This window comes from Lampris incognitus, chromosome 3 (genome assembly GCF_029633865.1).
Source record: "Lampris incognitus isolate fLamInc1 chromosome 3, fLamInc1.hap2, whole genome shotgun sequence".
NCBI classification, from domain to species: domain Eukaryota; kingdom Metazoa; phylum Chordata; class Actinopteri; order Lampriformes; family Lampridae; genus Lampris; species Lampris incognitus.
In genome coordinates, this window is record NC_079213.1 from 94368142 (window position 1) to 94385576 (window position 17435).

Here is a 17435-nt window from a genome sequence, read left to right on the forward strand (position 1 = left end):
TGGCGTTCCATGTTTTCCATCTGGCGTTGCATCTGAACCTGGGTCTGGTTCATGGTTTCCATCTGCGCCAGGAGGAGCTTCATCCAGGCGTGCTCTCCGGGGTCTTCTGTCCCCACACCAGCACCATCCAGACTCAACTCAGACTGTTCTTTTACATTTTCTTTGTCCTGTGACATTTTTATTTTTCCACTGATTTACGTTTGGGTTCCACTTCATAAAGAAGTTTCTTATTCACTTTTTTCGTTGGGGTTCTACTTCACGAAGAAGTACAAAATGGCTTCTTGCTAGCTGGGTTAACTCACAGTGTGCAGGCTGAATTATGCCGCCATGTGACCGGGGCAGGATCCTCCGGTGTTGAGATTATGGCGAATCCCAACCTTTTATCCCACTTCTGACACCACTTGTCGCGGTTTTTCTATAGCCCGGATAACTATGGATGGAGGCGGGGACTTTTAGGTGCGACAAACCGGGCTTCACCACCGTTAGCTGGATAGCTGCGCCAATGCTAGGGCTGCTCTCCGGGGTGCGTGTCTCTCTCTCTCTCTGTACTCTGGCTCCGGTGTGACCGGGTGAATGTCTCTCTCAGTCTCTCTGGGGAAGCTCTCGGGGGTAGTCAGCTAGCTACAGGTACCGAGGCAGTCTGCTACTAACACTACCACTGCTAGCCACCGTATCTACTGTCCAGCCCAGGATACGCTAGGTTTCCCTGCTCTATCCCACGCTAAGGTGACAGTCTACGATATGGTTACTAAACAGTTCTGGCGCTTTGTCTCTCCCGCGGTGTCTAATATAGTTGCGTCTGTGACAGCGCGAGCTAACCTGTGATTGGTCCTCTAGCTGCACGAGCCCAGTGCAACATTCCAAGTACATCCCCAGGCATTTCCCACTACAATAAGAAACCAAAGTATTTCAGTATACGACTCCTTAACTCTCATATTGACAGTTTTCAACTAGCCTATTCAGTATACTACAACAGCGTAATATAATTCCTGCAATTCAGTCATGGCTTTTGGTTTTGGTGTGCCACCCCAAGATTTTCAGTGGCCCCATTTGCCCCCCCCCCATGAACAATTTCTGGGGCGCCACTGTTACCCACTAGCGGATAGCCCGCTTTACTATATCCCCCCCCTCCTGACTTTAGCGGGTTAATTCGATTCATTTTAGTTATCGAGTCGAGTTCCCAGTTCCAAGTGCTATTTTTGTTTTGAAGAAAACAAATTACGGCAGCTCCGTGGAAGCATGACGTACAGTTGAAGGGGCGTTGAATGGGCTATTTTCATTCATGACGTCAACAAATGTTTTGTACTTTAGCAACAGCGACCAATCAGGGAACCCGCAACCAGTTCGTAAACTGCAATGGAAATCACACATAATTGGGAGACAATGATTTGTTTATGTCCATTGATATCCGTGCGTTTCACCTTGCCCTTTTATCTGCTTCGATTGTATTTCGTGTAGCCTGGCGAATTTCGTAGGTGTATACATGTGGTTTGCTGTTCTTGAGGGATATTTCCTAGATATGTTCTCTTTCTGTATATACAGTGACAATAAAAGTCGCTTCTTCTATCACCTATCAACGACAACAACGATAATAATAATAATGATGATAATAATAATAATAATAATAATAATTATAATAAATTTGATTTTCCAGGACTCCTCCCACTCTGCGGAGCCAGGAAAGCTCTTCTCCCTTGCGGCCGCTGTTACACCCCTTCGTGTGTCTTGTGTCGTTTGCCGACGGGCAATCCTTGCATCTTAACACCTCAGTTTAATCGAAGACGTCATTGCCTTAAGATATGGGAAACAGAGACGACGAGTACGATTTCTTGTTCAAAGGTAAACGAATCCTAAGTCGATTTTCACGTCACCGGGTTGAATTTGACGTTGAACAAGCCAGGTTAGCTTGCTAAGCTAACTTTTGGCAGCGGCAATAACCGTCGGCTCCTCCCAGCGTGGGGAATGGGATTCAGTTGTCACTATCAGCTGGCCCTGCTAGCTAGCCAAACCGCAATATAACCTAGTATTTGCTAGCTGTTGTTTTTATTTTTTAACATGTGGCGACTTTTCCTCCTCTGGACTTAACTATTACCTTTTGTTTGTGGAACTAAGACACAATTACCACTATGGGAAACAAAGTTCGTTTTACGAGCTACTCGCTAACGGTTTAAATTCACTGTTAAAATCAGTGTTTAATTTCACAGTGTTTGTTTTACGAGCTACTTGCTAGCTGTTTAAAGCCAGTTATCTGATCTAACGCGAGTTTTAATCGATATAGAATCAAGCCACAGTTGGAACTTGTTAAGCTGGACGTGTGAAGAGATTGCTTTACAGGGTCGCTACAAATTCAACATGTCACACCCCTTCTCGTTTGATTACTTAGTTTCAGGATATGATATACGTTGGTACATCTACTAAGTTCTCTGTAAACGCCGATTAACAAGTTTAAAAGGCAGGAATTTATAAACTGACGAAATGAAGTGTGAAAACCAGAGGACTCAAAGTAGCTGAGTTTCCAGTGCAAAGCTGCTAAAAGATATATAAATGGCTAGTGTAGGCAAAAGGGCAGGAAGAAAGGCGTTGAGTATCTGTTGAGTCAGGTTTTCCCACTGAGCAGGTTGTGCAGCAGTCCTTCCTGTCTCATGACTCCTGGTGGGACAGAATTTGATAAGGATTCTGCTTAACATGCTGAAAAGCACCAAACTGGACAGATCAAGTTTAAAATCACTGAAAATATGCTACGTGTAGAACCTGTCATCCTACTGGATCACACAGGCAGCCGAACAACTCATTTTCTTGGATATTCCATGATAGTCACATATTTAAACCTTGTAAGGCAATTTATGAGTTTTCATCTTCAATATATGTATTCTCAAACTTTTTTGTTGTCGTTTTGTTCTAGTTGTACTGATAGGAGACTCTGGAGTGGGGAAGAGTAACCTGCTGTCCCGTTTCACAAGGAATGAGTTCAACCTGGAGAGTAAGAGCACCATCGGCGTGGAGTTTGCCACCCGCAGCATCCAGGTGGATGGGAAGACGATAAAGGCCCAGATCTGGGACACAGCTGGACAGGAGCGCTACAGAGCCATCACCTCAGCGTGGGTTTTTCTAATTTGTCTTCATGTTTGTGCATAAAATGGTGTCCAATCACACAGATGTAAGAGTAAGATGTTGGAATCATTGCCCTTAAAGCATTACATATAATAATCTATCATATATCAGTGATTTCTTAAAACACTGAAGCGCATATATGTACAGTTCGTTAAATCTGTGTGTACATGTACCGCATTGCAGCTGAGGCATCATAGATTGAATTCTCTCACTCTGAAATTTGAAGAATACCAGACTCATAGTGTCTGACTCAGGAACACTAGCCCCAATGATATACTTTACTGTATTATATAGTGCCGTAAGAGCTAACTAAGCTTTTACTTAATAACCATGATCAGCACCGTGGGACTTGTCCTTTGTTTGATTAATGTCAGTGTCAGGCTTGCGCTGCTCAAATCCACAAGAATCTAAACAGTCTAATGTCTATTTTTGCTCTGTGACTAGGTACTACCGGGGGGCGGTTGGAGCTCTCCTAGTTTACGACATCGCCAAGCACCTGACGTATGAGAATGTGGAACGCTGGCTGAAGGAGCTAAGGGATCACGCTGACAACAACATTGTCATCATGCTGGTTGGAAACAAGAGCGACCTTCGCCACCTCAGGGCAGTGCCCACTGATGAGGCACGAGCCTTTTCAGGTAAACCCTTTAACTCCTCCCATGAGGGAGATTGCACTTAGCTCCAGAAACAAGTTTTCAAATTGTTTAATTTTTTATAAATCCAGTAAGACTAAAATATGCATAGTTGTGTATGTATATAGTCCCGATAACACGTTTTCTGCTAAATCATATCTGCTAAATGAAATTGTAATCATAGAGTTTGTATAACATGTGTCTTTTCATTCTGTCTGCTCCAGAAAAGAACACTCTTTCGTTCATTGAGACATCGGCACTGGACTCCACAAATGTAGAAGAAGCATTCAAGAATATTTTAACAGGTAGGAAGGGCGGGATAAGGTTTTACATACTGCATAGTATATGTCAAAACCACACTTTTACCTTTGTGGGCTCTTTAGTATGATTTCATATTTTGTTTGATTATATGTCTTGTTTATTAGCTCACCCCAAGATTGTTTAGCTATCATTTAAGAATTGATTTACCTTTAACATATAGTAATGATGATAAGAGGAATCCGTTTATCATTCAAGATTGATTTCAGAAGCTGTTAACCTCCAAAAGCACCTGTTCTCAGATTCTGTGGTCTCCACCACAATTTAAGCTTAAAACCCACTTGTCTCTATTAGCAGTTTCAAACCAACACAATGTCTTTTTGGAATGGTTGATCCAGGGCACAAAATAAAATACTATCACCTTATTATTAGAGTCCAAATATCAGATAAGGCTTTGAAAATGTGTTATCATGACTATATGTTAACAACTCTTATATTAAAGTACTCCGGATATTTTTTTTCTCTCTCATGCATTGGAACGAATGCCACAGCCCCATAGGATCACAGTTACATCTCTAGTTAGCTAGCTACATGAATTAAATCAAAAACATCCCCCTTTTTCCTCTCTCCCGCAGAAATCTACCGTATCGTATCGCAGAAGCAGATAGCGGACAGATCTGCTCATGATGAGTCTCCGGGCAACAACGTGGTAGACATCAGCGTCCCCCCCACCACTGACGGGCAAAAGGGCAACAAACTGCAGTGCTGCCAAAGCCTGTGACACTCGTCTGACCTTCGCACCTGCCCCTGCCCCTTTCCCTTTTCTCCACCCTTCCCTCCACCACCACCACTCCAAATCCACCCTGACAGTTCATCTCCCTCCTCGTTGCCCACTCTCTCTTTGACCCCACAGCACTGCTCCTGGTCAATGCTCCCCTCAGCTTTTTTTTTTCTCCCTTCATTCTTGTACAGTTCTTCGTTTTTGTTTCTTATGAACTCACTTGTGCTCTTCTGTTCTGCCATGAAAGAAAACACTTAAAAAACAAAAAACAAACAAAAACAAAAAAGCCTTTTATGCCACTTGGTTAGTCAAGTTATTCATGGAGTCAATGTGAAAGTTCCTGCAATGTAGGAACGGAGGCGATTGTTGCTGCCCGGATGGAGTTTGTGAAATTTATTCAACCCTTCTGAAATGCAGTCGTGCACTTGGGGGGGGGGGGGGGGTCCTGAACATTTCAGTGGTTACCATTTCGATGGTGCTGTGTAAATAAAACCGCCTGGTATTCGCTCCACTTGCTGAAGCAGCATTCTTACCTTGGAATGTGTCGGAAAGCGCAGTTTGTCTTACTTGTTTTCTCACAACAATGACATTACAATGCCAAAAATACCCTCCAATGTGTATTTATTGAAATTTGTTTGGCTTAAGTTTTCATTGTTTTACTTTCAACATAAGCACTGTAAAAGAATTTACAATAAACTCCTTAACAAAATTGCTTTTTATTAATGTGTACTGGGTGGAAGGATGATAGAGGGCTTGCATGAAGACAATTTTGACAGATAAGATATTGCTCAAATGGAAGGCTAATTTTATATATATATATATATATATATATATATATATATATATATATATATATAGCGTTTTTTCCGAAACCATCTATGGTGTAAGTGCTCAACTAATTTGGGGCGGAATAGCAACACAGATACGGGGAGGGGGAGGGGGGTGTTTAACACATTGTAGTGTATTGAAACTTTTTTCTTGTATCTGTGTTGATATATACAGTTAGGTCCATAAGTATTTGGACAGTGACACAATATTTGTAATTTTGCCCCTGTATACCACCACAGTGGATATGAAATGAAGTAACCAATATGTGATTGTACTTTCAGCTTTCATTTAAGGGGTTGGACAAAAATATTGCATTAACCGTTTAGGAATTACAGCCAGTTTTATATATTGTCACCCCCTTTTCAGAGGATCAAAAGTAATTGGACACTTGACTAACAAGTGGTTTCATGGGCAAGTAAGACCTTTTTCATCATTATTCCATGACAAATTAAGCTGATAAAAGGTCTGGAGTTCATTCCAAGTGTTTACATTTGCATTTGGTAGCTGTTCATCAGAACTCTCAACACGAAGTCCATAGAGGTGTGAATACAAGTGATGGAGGCCATTCATTAGGCTGAAAAAGCAAAGGAAATCTATCAGATGGATAGTAAACACTTCAGCAGTGGCCAAGTCAACATTTTGGTACATTCTTAAAAAGAAAGAATGCACTGGCAAGCTCAGCAACACCAAAAGGCTTGGAAGACCACAGAACACATCTACAGTGGATAATCACAGAATTCTTTCCCTAGTCAAGACAAACACATTCACAACATTTAGTGAAGTCAAAAACACTCTTGAGAGGTAGGGGTATCATTGTCCAAGTCTACAATCAAGAGGCGCCTGCATGAAAATAAATACAGAGGATTTACGACAAGGTGAAAACCAGTGGTGTCACTTAAGAACAGGAAGGCCAGATTAGACTGTGTTTAAAAACATCTAAAAGCCTACCTAGTTCTGGAACAAGGTTCCTTGGACAGATGAAGCAATGGTTAACTTGTACCAGAAGGATGGGAAGAGGAAAAGTGTGGAGCACAAAAGGAACAGCTCATGATTCTCAGCATACCATATCATCTGTCAGACATGGTGGAGGTAGTGTTATGGAATGGGCATGTATGGTTGCCAACGGAACTTGGTCATTGGTGTTTATTGATGATGTGACTACTGACAGAAGTAGCAGGATGGATTGTCATGTTTATAAGGATATGCCATTTGCTCAGATTTAGCTAAATGTCACAAAACTGAGGACGGCGCTTCACACTACAGATGGATAATGACACAAAACAAGCTGAGAAAGCAACCCAAGAATCTCTCAAGGCAGAAAAGTGGAATATTCATCAGTGACCAAGTCAGTCACCTGACCTCAACCCAATTTAGCATGCTTTTCACTTGCTGAAGATCAAACTAATGGCCAAAAGACCCACAAACAACCAGCAACTGAAGGCAGCTGCCGCTAAGTCTTGACAGAGCATTTCAAAGGAGGAAACTCAGAATTTGAAGATGTTGATGGGTTCCAGACTTCAGACAGTCATTGACTGAAAGGGATTTTCCTCCAAACATTAAATATAATTGTTATAATCATAGCTATGCTTGTTTGTCCAATTACTTTTGAGCCTCTGAAAATGGGGTGACCCTGTATATCCATGGCTGTAATTCCTGAACAGTTAACTCCATATTTTTATCCAACCCCTTAAAGCTGAAAGTCTACTCTTCAATCACATCTCAAATACTTCATAGCAAATCCACTGTGGTGGTGTACAGGGGCAAAATTACAAATATTGTGTAAGTGTCCAAATACTTATGGACCTAACTGTGTGTGTGTGTGTGTGTGTGTGTGTGTGTGTGTGTGTGTGTGTGTGTGTGTGTGTGTGTGTGTGTGTATCTATATATATATAAACTTAGCACAAAAAGTAAAGAAATTTGTGTTTGGTAGATTAGTTCTTTGTTGTAACAATGCTTCTTGGCAATAAATCTTATATAAGGCAGCTGATTGTCAGCACCTGGGGTACCAGAAGCTCAAAACAAGAGTCAATAGCAACAGCAAAATAAGGTGTTTGGCATTGGCAGAGATTTGGCAAATTTTTCATGGGCGCAACCCACATACTCAGCTCTGCTGCTCATCCCACAAATGCATGTTCCTTACAAATGTGGCACCATTTAAAAGGGAAATAAACAGGCTTTCCAACGGTATAAGATTTATTGTCAAGAAGCATTGTTACAACAAAGAAATAATCTACCAAACACAAATTTCCTTACTTTTGTGCTAAGTTTAAATATAGTAGCAAATACGGGGGGCAGCTCATACCTTCTGCACCGCGGGCGACAACGTTAACCAGTCGACTAAAGGGTCCGACCCATTAGCCAAGGGCTAACGTGTCGACTTATTCGTGTACTTATTTGTATACGTTGCACGGGGGCCACCACCTTTTCCAAAGTGGATTTGGTGTGGGGCTACCACCAGATACCGGTCCACCCTCGGGACATGCCCAAGACGGCGGTCATCATGCCGTTTGGACTCTTCGAGTTCCTGCGGATGCCCTTCGGCCTCAAGGGGGCAGCGCAGACATTACAGCGGCTGATGGACTCTGTGCTACGGGATATGTCGTTCTTGTTTGTTTACTTGGACGACATTCTCGTGGTCAGCGCGTCCGCGGAGGAGCACCTGACGCAGCTCCGGCAGTTGTTCGAGCGGCTCAGTGCGCATGGACTCAGTCAACCCAGCCAAGTGCCAGTTCGGCCTGTCGTCCACCGACTTCCTCGGCCACCGCGTCTCCCCGCAAGGAGCAGTTCTGCTTCCCACCAGAGTGGACGCTGTCGCCAGTTTCCCATGCCCCCGCACCGTGAAGTCCCTGCAGGAGTTTCTGGGCATGGTGAACTTTTATAACAGGTTCATTCCCCGCGCAGCTGACCGCATGCAGCCCTTGTACGAGGCCCTGCGGGGCAAGGAAGCAAAGGGCGAGGTATATATAGGGCCAAGGCTGTGCTGGCCAACGCCACTTTGCTGGCGCACCCGTCCCCCACCGCCCCGATTGCCCTCATGACCGACGCCTCTGACTATGCGGTCGGGGCGGTGTGCGAGCAGTGGGTGGGCGGCGCCTGGCAGCCCCTTGTCTTCTTTAGCAAACAGCTTAAAGAGAACGAGAAGAAGTACAGCACTTTCGACCGGGAGCTCCTGGGTCTCTTCCTCGCCACCAGACACTTCAGGTTCCTGTTGGAAGGCCGCCGTTTCACTGCCTTTGTCGACGACAAGCCGCTGACATTTGCCATGGCCAAGCCCTCCGAGCCGTGTTCCGGGCGCCAACAGCGTCAGCTCTCTGCCATCTCGGAGTTTACCATGGACATCCGGCACGTGGCTGGCAAGGACAACTTGGTCACCGACTGCCTTTCCTGGGCAGTGGCAGGGTCAGGGTCAGGGACAGCGCAGCTGTTTTGGCCGCCTGTTTCACTGGGGACTGTTCGCCTGTTGGCTGTTTGTGTTTCATTGTGTACTGTTGTGTTACATTACTGTTTTGCATTTTTTCGTGATGGTGAAATTTTGGGGGGGGGGGGGCTGTGTGGTGATACACAATGGAAGATAGATTCACCAGGGGCTGCTGCTCCTTTAAGGAAGACGTTCAGAGTTATGACATAGGCACGGTTTAGAGTTTCCCAGGAGGTGGAACCATGTTTTCGACAGCCTAGCCATTAGCTTGTTGCCACAAGAGATGGTGCTGTATCAGCGTTGTTTAGTGTGACGAGTAAACGGAATTAACTCGACTCGATCTCTCCATCTCCTCATTCCTGCACTCCCACAGTATATTCTTTTTACCTTGTGCCTGCCTTTCAGCCGCAAGTGCCTCCTTCACTGGTGTGTCAGTGAGAAAAGCAGTTTTTCTTGTTTTGTTTTGTTTTTGGTTGGTGGGCTAGTTTTCTTGGACCAGCTTTTGGGTATGGCCAAATTTCCTCTGGAGTTGATTGGTGGGTGGGGCTGGCATTCATAGGCAAGGGTGAGGTGGTGCTAATGAGCAGGGCTGGGTTGGTGCTGGGGCCTGGCAAGACTGGGTAGGTGCTGAGGTGCTGAGGCCTGGCAAGACTGGGTTGGTGCTGGGGCCTGGAATTGCTGGATTGGTGCTGGGGTCTGGAAGGGCTGGGTCCTGAAAAGGGCGATGTGAGATATAGGTTGGTGCAAATTCTGTCTCCAAGAACACATCTCTGTTGTAAGGTTGAATCCCTGTCACCCGAAAGCTGGCCTGAATAGTCAGTGGGGTTGCAGCCAGAGGATATGCAATTGCCACAATCCCAGGGATGCTACAGATTGTGATTGTTTTCCCTGGGTTGTTCCTTATCCAGGAATCAGACACTGAGTTTATGTGCCTCTTCAGCGGCCCATAAACTGTTCTATCCAAAGGTTGCAGCCTATGTGAGTAGTGGGGTTGGAATGAGAGCATAATTATGCCATTTTCTTTGGCAAAATGTAATCCATCAATGGAAAGATGGGGGCTGTAGTTGCCAGAAGGAGTAAGCATGGTTTTTCCTTTGAACACTTGCATGTTCAGCAAAATGATTGAGGATATCCACAAAGTGTGTTTCCTTCATCCAGCCAAAGGAGTTTGTTCCTCCTTTGCTGCCAGGTGGTCCAGTGTTGAGGAAGTGATCACAGAAGTTCACCTGAGGGAATTGAAGTAGGGGGGAATTTTGTTCCCTGTTGCTGAGACTGCGCATGCTAGCGTCACTAGGGTACCCCTTTCACCAGATGTCAGTGACCCTACCTGTTTAAACCCACGCCTGGCCACCAATCAGTCTGGTTTCTGCACAGTCATCGCACCAGTTTCATCCATATTCCAGATGTGCCCTGGTCCTAGTGAATGTTGGCCTAACACCTTCTCCAGATTGTCAGAGAAAGCCTTGTCATTCTCCTTGTTAAAGGCACTTGCCCTGGCAAGGCTAGCTGCCTCTGGCTTTCTGAGAGAGAGTGTAGGGTGCCGCCTTAAGAAGCGTGTAAATCACTCGCTGCTGGCTTTTTCTTTTTCAGCCCAGGCTGGTGGAAACTGCAGCTCCCGTGCCACTGCAAATTCGTACGCTAGCGTTCTCCCCTCAGCTGGCAACAAACCAAAATAGATGTCAGCTGATCTCATAAGCTGCAGCTCCAAGTCTGGGCTAAAAACCTGCCATGGAGATTTATACCCAACCACCGTAGTTGGGATCGCTGTCTGACTTTCTATTTCAGCTGCGGTGAAGGTCTTAGTATGGAGCCAGCGTACGGTAATGTTATAATCCTTCGCTGTATACTCCTGATTGATTTATTTGCCAACTTCACCTGCCTCACTGCCCTTAGCATCACGTCAGGTGGTGTGCTGCCATTTTGTTTTTCTTTTATAATTCCAGACCATCTTTTCGCCCTTCCTTCTTGCCAGCCTTCCTTTCTTTAAAAACACATTCACAAAATTCAAATTACATATGACCAACAGTTGACAAGCAGACTCTGTGTCTATGTATACTGGCAACATGTCCCAGTGATTTTGGAGCAAGTTGTCCCATGTGATAACTTACCCCAAAATTGCCGAGACAAGTTGCCCCAAACTGCCAGGTTTGCTGATGTTTGCTGTATCTTAGTTAGCTTAAAGCAGGACATTAGCAAAAGTATAACAATACACTTTATTCTCCCCTCCTCTCTAGTACAAATGTATAATTGTGAAGATTTTTAACAAGAAGATTATCACAAAAAATGTCAAGTTCAAAAAATTTTTTTACTTTAGAATGTGAAAAATTGTATATCAGCGCTCACCTCAGTTAAGTGTGCTTTGCGTTTCCCAGACAGAATATGACATCAGACCAAGCAGCGGCACAAAACTAGTATTTGACTTTTATGTGGCGTCCTCTGATGGTGAAAATATTAACGACGTGACAATTTACCTATGTGACAAGAAGGCCTTGTCTTGTTTATAAGGGTGGGGATACCTGCAGCCAGTTTAGACTGAAGAGGTCACTTACATGAGTGATGAAACGTTTCTCTCAATAAACGTGTCCAGGTGAACTGATTCAACTTTTTCATATTTTCTTACCTGGATTATTGAGCATGCATAAAGACAATATGTGAATGTGTTATGTGAATGTGAGGGGAATCTGTAAGAGTTGGAGATGAATCATTTCTCAGAATTTGGCATTGGCCTGATTTGTTTCAATGAGTTAGCAAATTTATCAAAACACAACATTTTTTCAATTGGTTTCTGTGTCAGTGTTATTACATGTTAAGTGTGTTTTAACTCGAACTGCTGTGGAAATACATGAGGATTTCTTCCAAAGCACCATATAGCCCACTTTGGGGAAGAAGGAAAAAAAAAACGTTCTCCAAAATATAAAATGTCCCCCAGTGAAGAGGTTATTACTTTTGTGAACCAAGGACCTGACCTGTCTTATCTAAAAATGTTATGAAATGTACCTTCATTATATCAAAGTTGGTTTTATCAGTTATTTCGAGAGGACGCATGGCTACAAAGCTATTTTCAACTGGCAGACCTCATTTTGGACAGCGACACTTTGCAAATATGGGATAGTTAAGTTTCCAGACTTTTTACAAAGCATAAATCGTGGCCAATTTGTACTACATAATGCCCCCCCCCCCCCCCCCACACACACACTTCCGAAACATGTCACCCAAGCAAGTGTTTATGTTCCCTCTCACTCTCCTGGCCGTTTCCTTCACCCACGCCGGGTAGCACCGACCCATCCCATTAACAGGTGACCCAGAGGTTACACAACCTTTGCTAAAAATGTTAAGACTGGTGTTTAATCTAAGCCTCTTACGTTGTCCAACACAGTTGATGGCATGAAGACGTTCTCTGACATTCCACGCACGCACGCACGCACGCACGCACGCGCGCACACACACACAAGCATATGCACACACATCATCATCATCGGCGGTCACTCGAGATCGAGTATGACCGTCTTCCCTCTGGGCCCTCAATTGGGTGCAGAGGCCGATCCTGGAGCCACATAATGGGAGGACGCCTGCGCGTGACAGCTTTTTATGTGGAGTGGCTGATGTGCCTGCAGCCACCACACGGTCCTTGGCAGGGGGTGGCCAGAGTCCAATGGCATGGAGAACCAATCCCCAATGCCGCTGTGACCTGCAGACATCTTCCACCAGTTCCGCTGTTGAGGTCTTTGTTGGATCGCACTTTGTCTGGAACCTCCCCCTTGACCTATCCGCCTTGGGTGACCCTACCAGGAGCCAAGCTCCGTACGGCATAGCTCTTGGGATCATTGGTGCACGCAAGCTTCTCCACCACGACAAGGTGCCAATCCAGAAGACATGCACGCGCACGCATGCGCACGCACACAGTTGACAGGGATCTGATTCCCAAATGTGTCTCTTCAGACCTGTATTGCATCAGTTGTTTACTTCAGCTTTGCTCCGTCTAGGTAGAGACGTGGCAGAAGGGCTGAGCAGGGCTCCCTGCAGCCACATGACCACACCTCAACCTGGCTGATGACGAAGGATCAGCTTTAAGCACACTGTGTCATGCCAGACATTTACAGCCAAGTAGACAATTCACTCTACACTGTTTTGAACAATGGATTGTTCACTGGCTTCAAATGAATATAAAACACCACACCCATCAAAAGAAGAGATAGCGGTCGGTCGTAGGTACTCATTACCACCATGTTAGTTATTTATATAAGTATCTAAGAGACTTATCTGTTTCCTGATAGCGGTCAGTCGTAGACACTCATTATCACCATGTTACAGTTATTTATGAGTAAGAGACTTATCTTTGTTTCCTGGTGTGTGTGTGTGTGTGTGTGTGTGTGTGTGTGTGTGTGTGTGCTATGTAGTGGACACATCATAAATAGGATTTTGCTTCTCCATCATTATAATACCACACCAGTTGTCTCTTGAGTCAACGTTAACATGGCCCTCCACACAGTTCATAAACATCAGACATGATCATGGGCTAGGATGAGCTTTGCACAATATCAATTTTCTCAATAATGTGGACTTCTCAAAATGGAGCCGGTGTCTACGTCCCCGACTCAAAGGCATACACACTCCAACTTATTGTGCCAAGACTGTTTTTGTCCTCTGAGTAATCTTATCGTCTGTGTGAACGGCAGTGGCATGCTGTTGAACTCCAAACTCTTGATGACAATTTGCTGAGAGTTCACATTAGCAAACCATCAAAGGAAATGATCCATGTAATACTCACTCATACTTAAGCCTCTTATTATTATTATTATTTTTTTATTTGCATTGCAAACTTTTCTTGGCAGATTTGCAGGTACCAATAATTTGGTGAAGACATCTTTCTTTTTTCCACTGCACATCATTAAACATTGTAGTACTTAAAAATGTGGAGAGTGAGGAATTGCAAACATAAATTACAAATAATATACATTAATATAATTCACAAAAAAGAAAACAGTGGTAAAATTTAAAGTTAAAAACAAATGAAAAAAAAATTCTACCGACAAACAGGATTACACAATGTTCTTCCGTGTTAAAAAAAGCAATGTTTTAAAATCCCTTTCTGGATCTGAATCACATCAAAGCTGTATAAACAAACTTTTCCCAACTATATCATGGTCAAATTGCCACATGTTGATTAAAAAAATGATTTAATGCTTCTTTGGAGGAAAGAAAACCTGTTATGGTTTTAGATTGCAGTAATAACACTGAATTGAATAAGCAGGTCCGGTGCTCATAGTTGGAGCAGTTTTCCATATTTTGTGGGCAACCTGTGCAGATTTCCATTGCAGAAGAAAAGCTAAAGTAACCCCACTTGTATGCAATCGACATTCCCACATCATCTTACAAATGTCACCCTTGCTTTATCAAGGTTTACCATATGCAAGACAAATTGTCAGCTGCACACCAACTAAGTACATTGTAACTATGCAATTCCCCAGTAGCTCACACAACATTCTCAGGTAACAGGTTAGCCATTGACAAACGGCAAACACTTGTGTGACCAAATTAATCATGAATTAGCAATCACAGACAAGTCCCTTGGGTGTATCAGTATTGTAGTGCCCCGTCATCCTTCCCGCTGATCTCAGTGATGCATGACTTGATCGCAATATGTTGGGCAACCCGCCAGGAAGTAGTTGAACATGTTTGCTTTACTGAAGAGGAAAAGAGTAGGACAGATAAAGGGGAACGACCTAGGCTTTTTAGCCACTGGCCAGAGAGGCTGACAGCTCCCGGGTTTCACCACATCCTCCTGCAGTCCACACCCATCTACGGGCCAGTGGCCACTCTTTCAAGGACGAAGATGTGCACATCCTTGATAGGGAGGAACGCTGATTTGAACAGGGAGCCAAAGAGGCCATCTATATGTGAAGAGGGAACGACTATCCCTGAGGGGGGGGGGGAGCTAAGAGTACATCTGTCACTCACCATCTTACAATGCTGTGATTGCAACTATTCCCCAGTCCTCTGTGAATAGTACACATGGTCATTGAAACTCTAGTTAATGCTCACACCTATTTGCATATGAAACCGATCACTGGTTTCGGTCATTATACAACTGTGCTGTTTATAAGGGTGGGGATACCAGCAGTCAGCTGAGACTGACGAATTCACTTGGATGAGTGATGAAACATTTCTCTCATCCGTGTCCAGATGAACTGATTCACCTTTCTGTGATCAACACCTCCTGCCTTATTGCCAGCAAAACAGATAGTTATGTAAAAACGGTTGTTGACCTGAAAAACTGTCTGATTCAATGGACATACACACGAGCTCCAGCCACACAGTAGACAGACTGGCTGACAGAGACCGCTTAATCCCATCACACCAGCCTCGAGCATCCAGAAAAGGGCACAGAGGGCCACACCCAACCTCATACCTAGTCTGTGTGTCAACACCTTTGCACAACTTTTGCCAATTCTAGCGGTGACAATACCTTTCAAAACAGACGACTGACTCGTCTGAGTGACAATCAGCACCGTATTAAAAAATGGGAAAATCATCTGCGATGACGCTAACTGAAACTCAGATGTTTCTCTCAGAAGGTAACTTAACTGATCATGACGTACTGGCATTTTATGTTTTCCAGTGGGAAGAAATAAAAAATGTTGCTAGCAGAGGTATGTACTGCCTCACTGACACGTCTCTCGCTTTATAACTAGAAGCTTATCAGGCTTGTAAACCACAGGGAACACAAACCAGCATAGGCGATGGAAAATTAGGGCCTATTTGTCAACAAGTTAGTGAAATATTGTTCAAGCATGTTTGCTAAACATACAAAAACAAAAATCAAAATAAAAGTCTATGTACAATCAAAAAAAAAAGTGTGCATACAGTCCAGAATGCTGGCCTCTCTACACCAAGACTCTCCTACCAGATACTTCACCATACAATTAATCAGTACTGAATTTTAGAAGTGACCAATATCTTAACTTTAACGTCTAATGGAAAACTAAAACATACAGGAAGATCAAAGTAAGAACAAAGTGATAATCCAAAGTATAGTCACCCTTAAATGGAAATGAGAGGAATTTAAAACAACTGCCCCTAATGCAAACAAAATGTTTATTAACATACTTAAAAAAAAAGCCGCCATAGTCCAACTTGGCCTTGGTGGTGTTTTTGCATTTGCATAACATATCCACCATGAAACCCACCGATGGTAGGATAAATCTGCTATAAATTGGCAATAGCACCAATTACAGACAGCAAAATAACCTAAAATCTTATCTCCTCATAGGGATATAATATCCGACAATGACTCGACTGGGAAAAGCTGTGTGATGGAACGAGAAACGGCTTTGCAGAGTCAACGTTTTTAACGAGGACAATACAGACACTAAATGTGGGTAACTTGTATACCAAAAGAGTAACTGTTACTACAAAATCTGGACAGAGACATGTAATGAGACTTCTGCATGTGTGTGGCACCTAGGTTGTGTTGTGATTTTGAATCTGACTGACAACACCCCCTCCCCCCACACACACATACTCCATATATGCAATTTGGCTTTCATTTTCTGTATAAATCCAGGCATGAGCAGGCGTGCCAACAGACACTGGACGTTGTAAACCGAGACATGCTCGGCTCAAGTCGGGGCCGATCTCTTCAGCTGGTGGTTGCTCTTTAAACAACAAAGCCACAGAGATCCAGCCTCATGCAACCTTTGTTTTTGTGTTGTTCTTTTCAGGTAAGAACTGTTACACAACCTGTTGTGTAATGTGTCATATGCCACAAGGCTTAGCCAGAAGTGTTTTCCATGCATTTATAAATCTAAATTTGCATTATTTCTCTGGTGACTAGAAGCAATAAACTCATTAGCCCGTTGGCTCGCAAGTGGAAACCTAGTGGGTTCTCTGCCAGATTTGACTGCGTATTTGCACCAGGGAGTAAAAAGTAACGTTGGCTTGACTCCCAGGCCCGTTACGTACAAGTGTGTGTTGTGATATTTGGTTATCAAGTGATTTATTCTGAAACTGAATGATGGCTGGTGGATGGATGAACAAGATAAGCCTTGTAATGTTAGTGCTCAAACCACAGACCCTGTTTGCGGCGTCTCTTGGTTGCCATGACAACTGTTGTAGTAGTCACCTGTGAGCGATGCTGCTAAATTTATGAATAAGGGTTGTAAATGGAAACCAGCGGTAGTAACATAAGATGTTAATGTGCATTGTAATTTGGGAATCAGATAATCCTTTGTATATCTGGGTATTAGATTTAAGAATAAGATTGTGTTAAACATTGTGATTATTGTTTGTTAGATGATTGTTATACATTGTGATTACGTTATACATTGTGATTATTCTGTGATTTTGATTAGAATTTAGATGTTGTGATATTGTACATTGTTGATGATGGCTATTATTGTACTGGTCA

General features: G+C 43.6%; 1 protein-coding gene across 1 annotated transcript; it reads left to right on the top strand.

The window, feature by feature from the left end:
• The first annotated feature begins 1699 nt into the window (after positions 1–1699).
• LOC130110631 (ras-related protein Rab-11B-like) lies at positions 1700–5481 on the top strand. The gene is made up of 5 exons (XM_056277790.1): positions 1700–1839; positions 2903–3098; positions 3556–3749; positions 3968–4048; positions 4637–5481. The coding sequence occupies exons 1-5, from the start codon at positions 1800–1802 to the stop codon at positions 4780–4782; spliced, it is 657 nt and encodes a 218-aa protein (XP_056133765.1). The 5' UTR covers positions 1700–1799; the 3' UTR covers positions 4783–5481.
• Positions 5482–17435: the final 11954 nt, after the last annotated feature.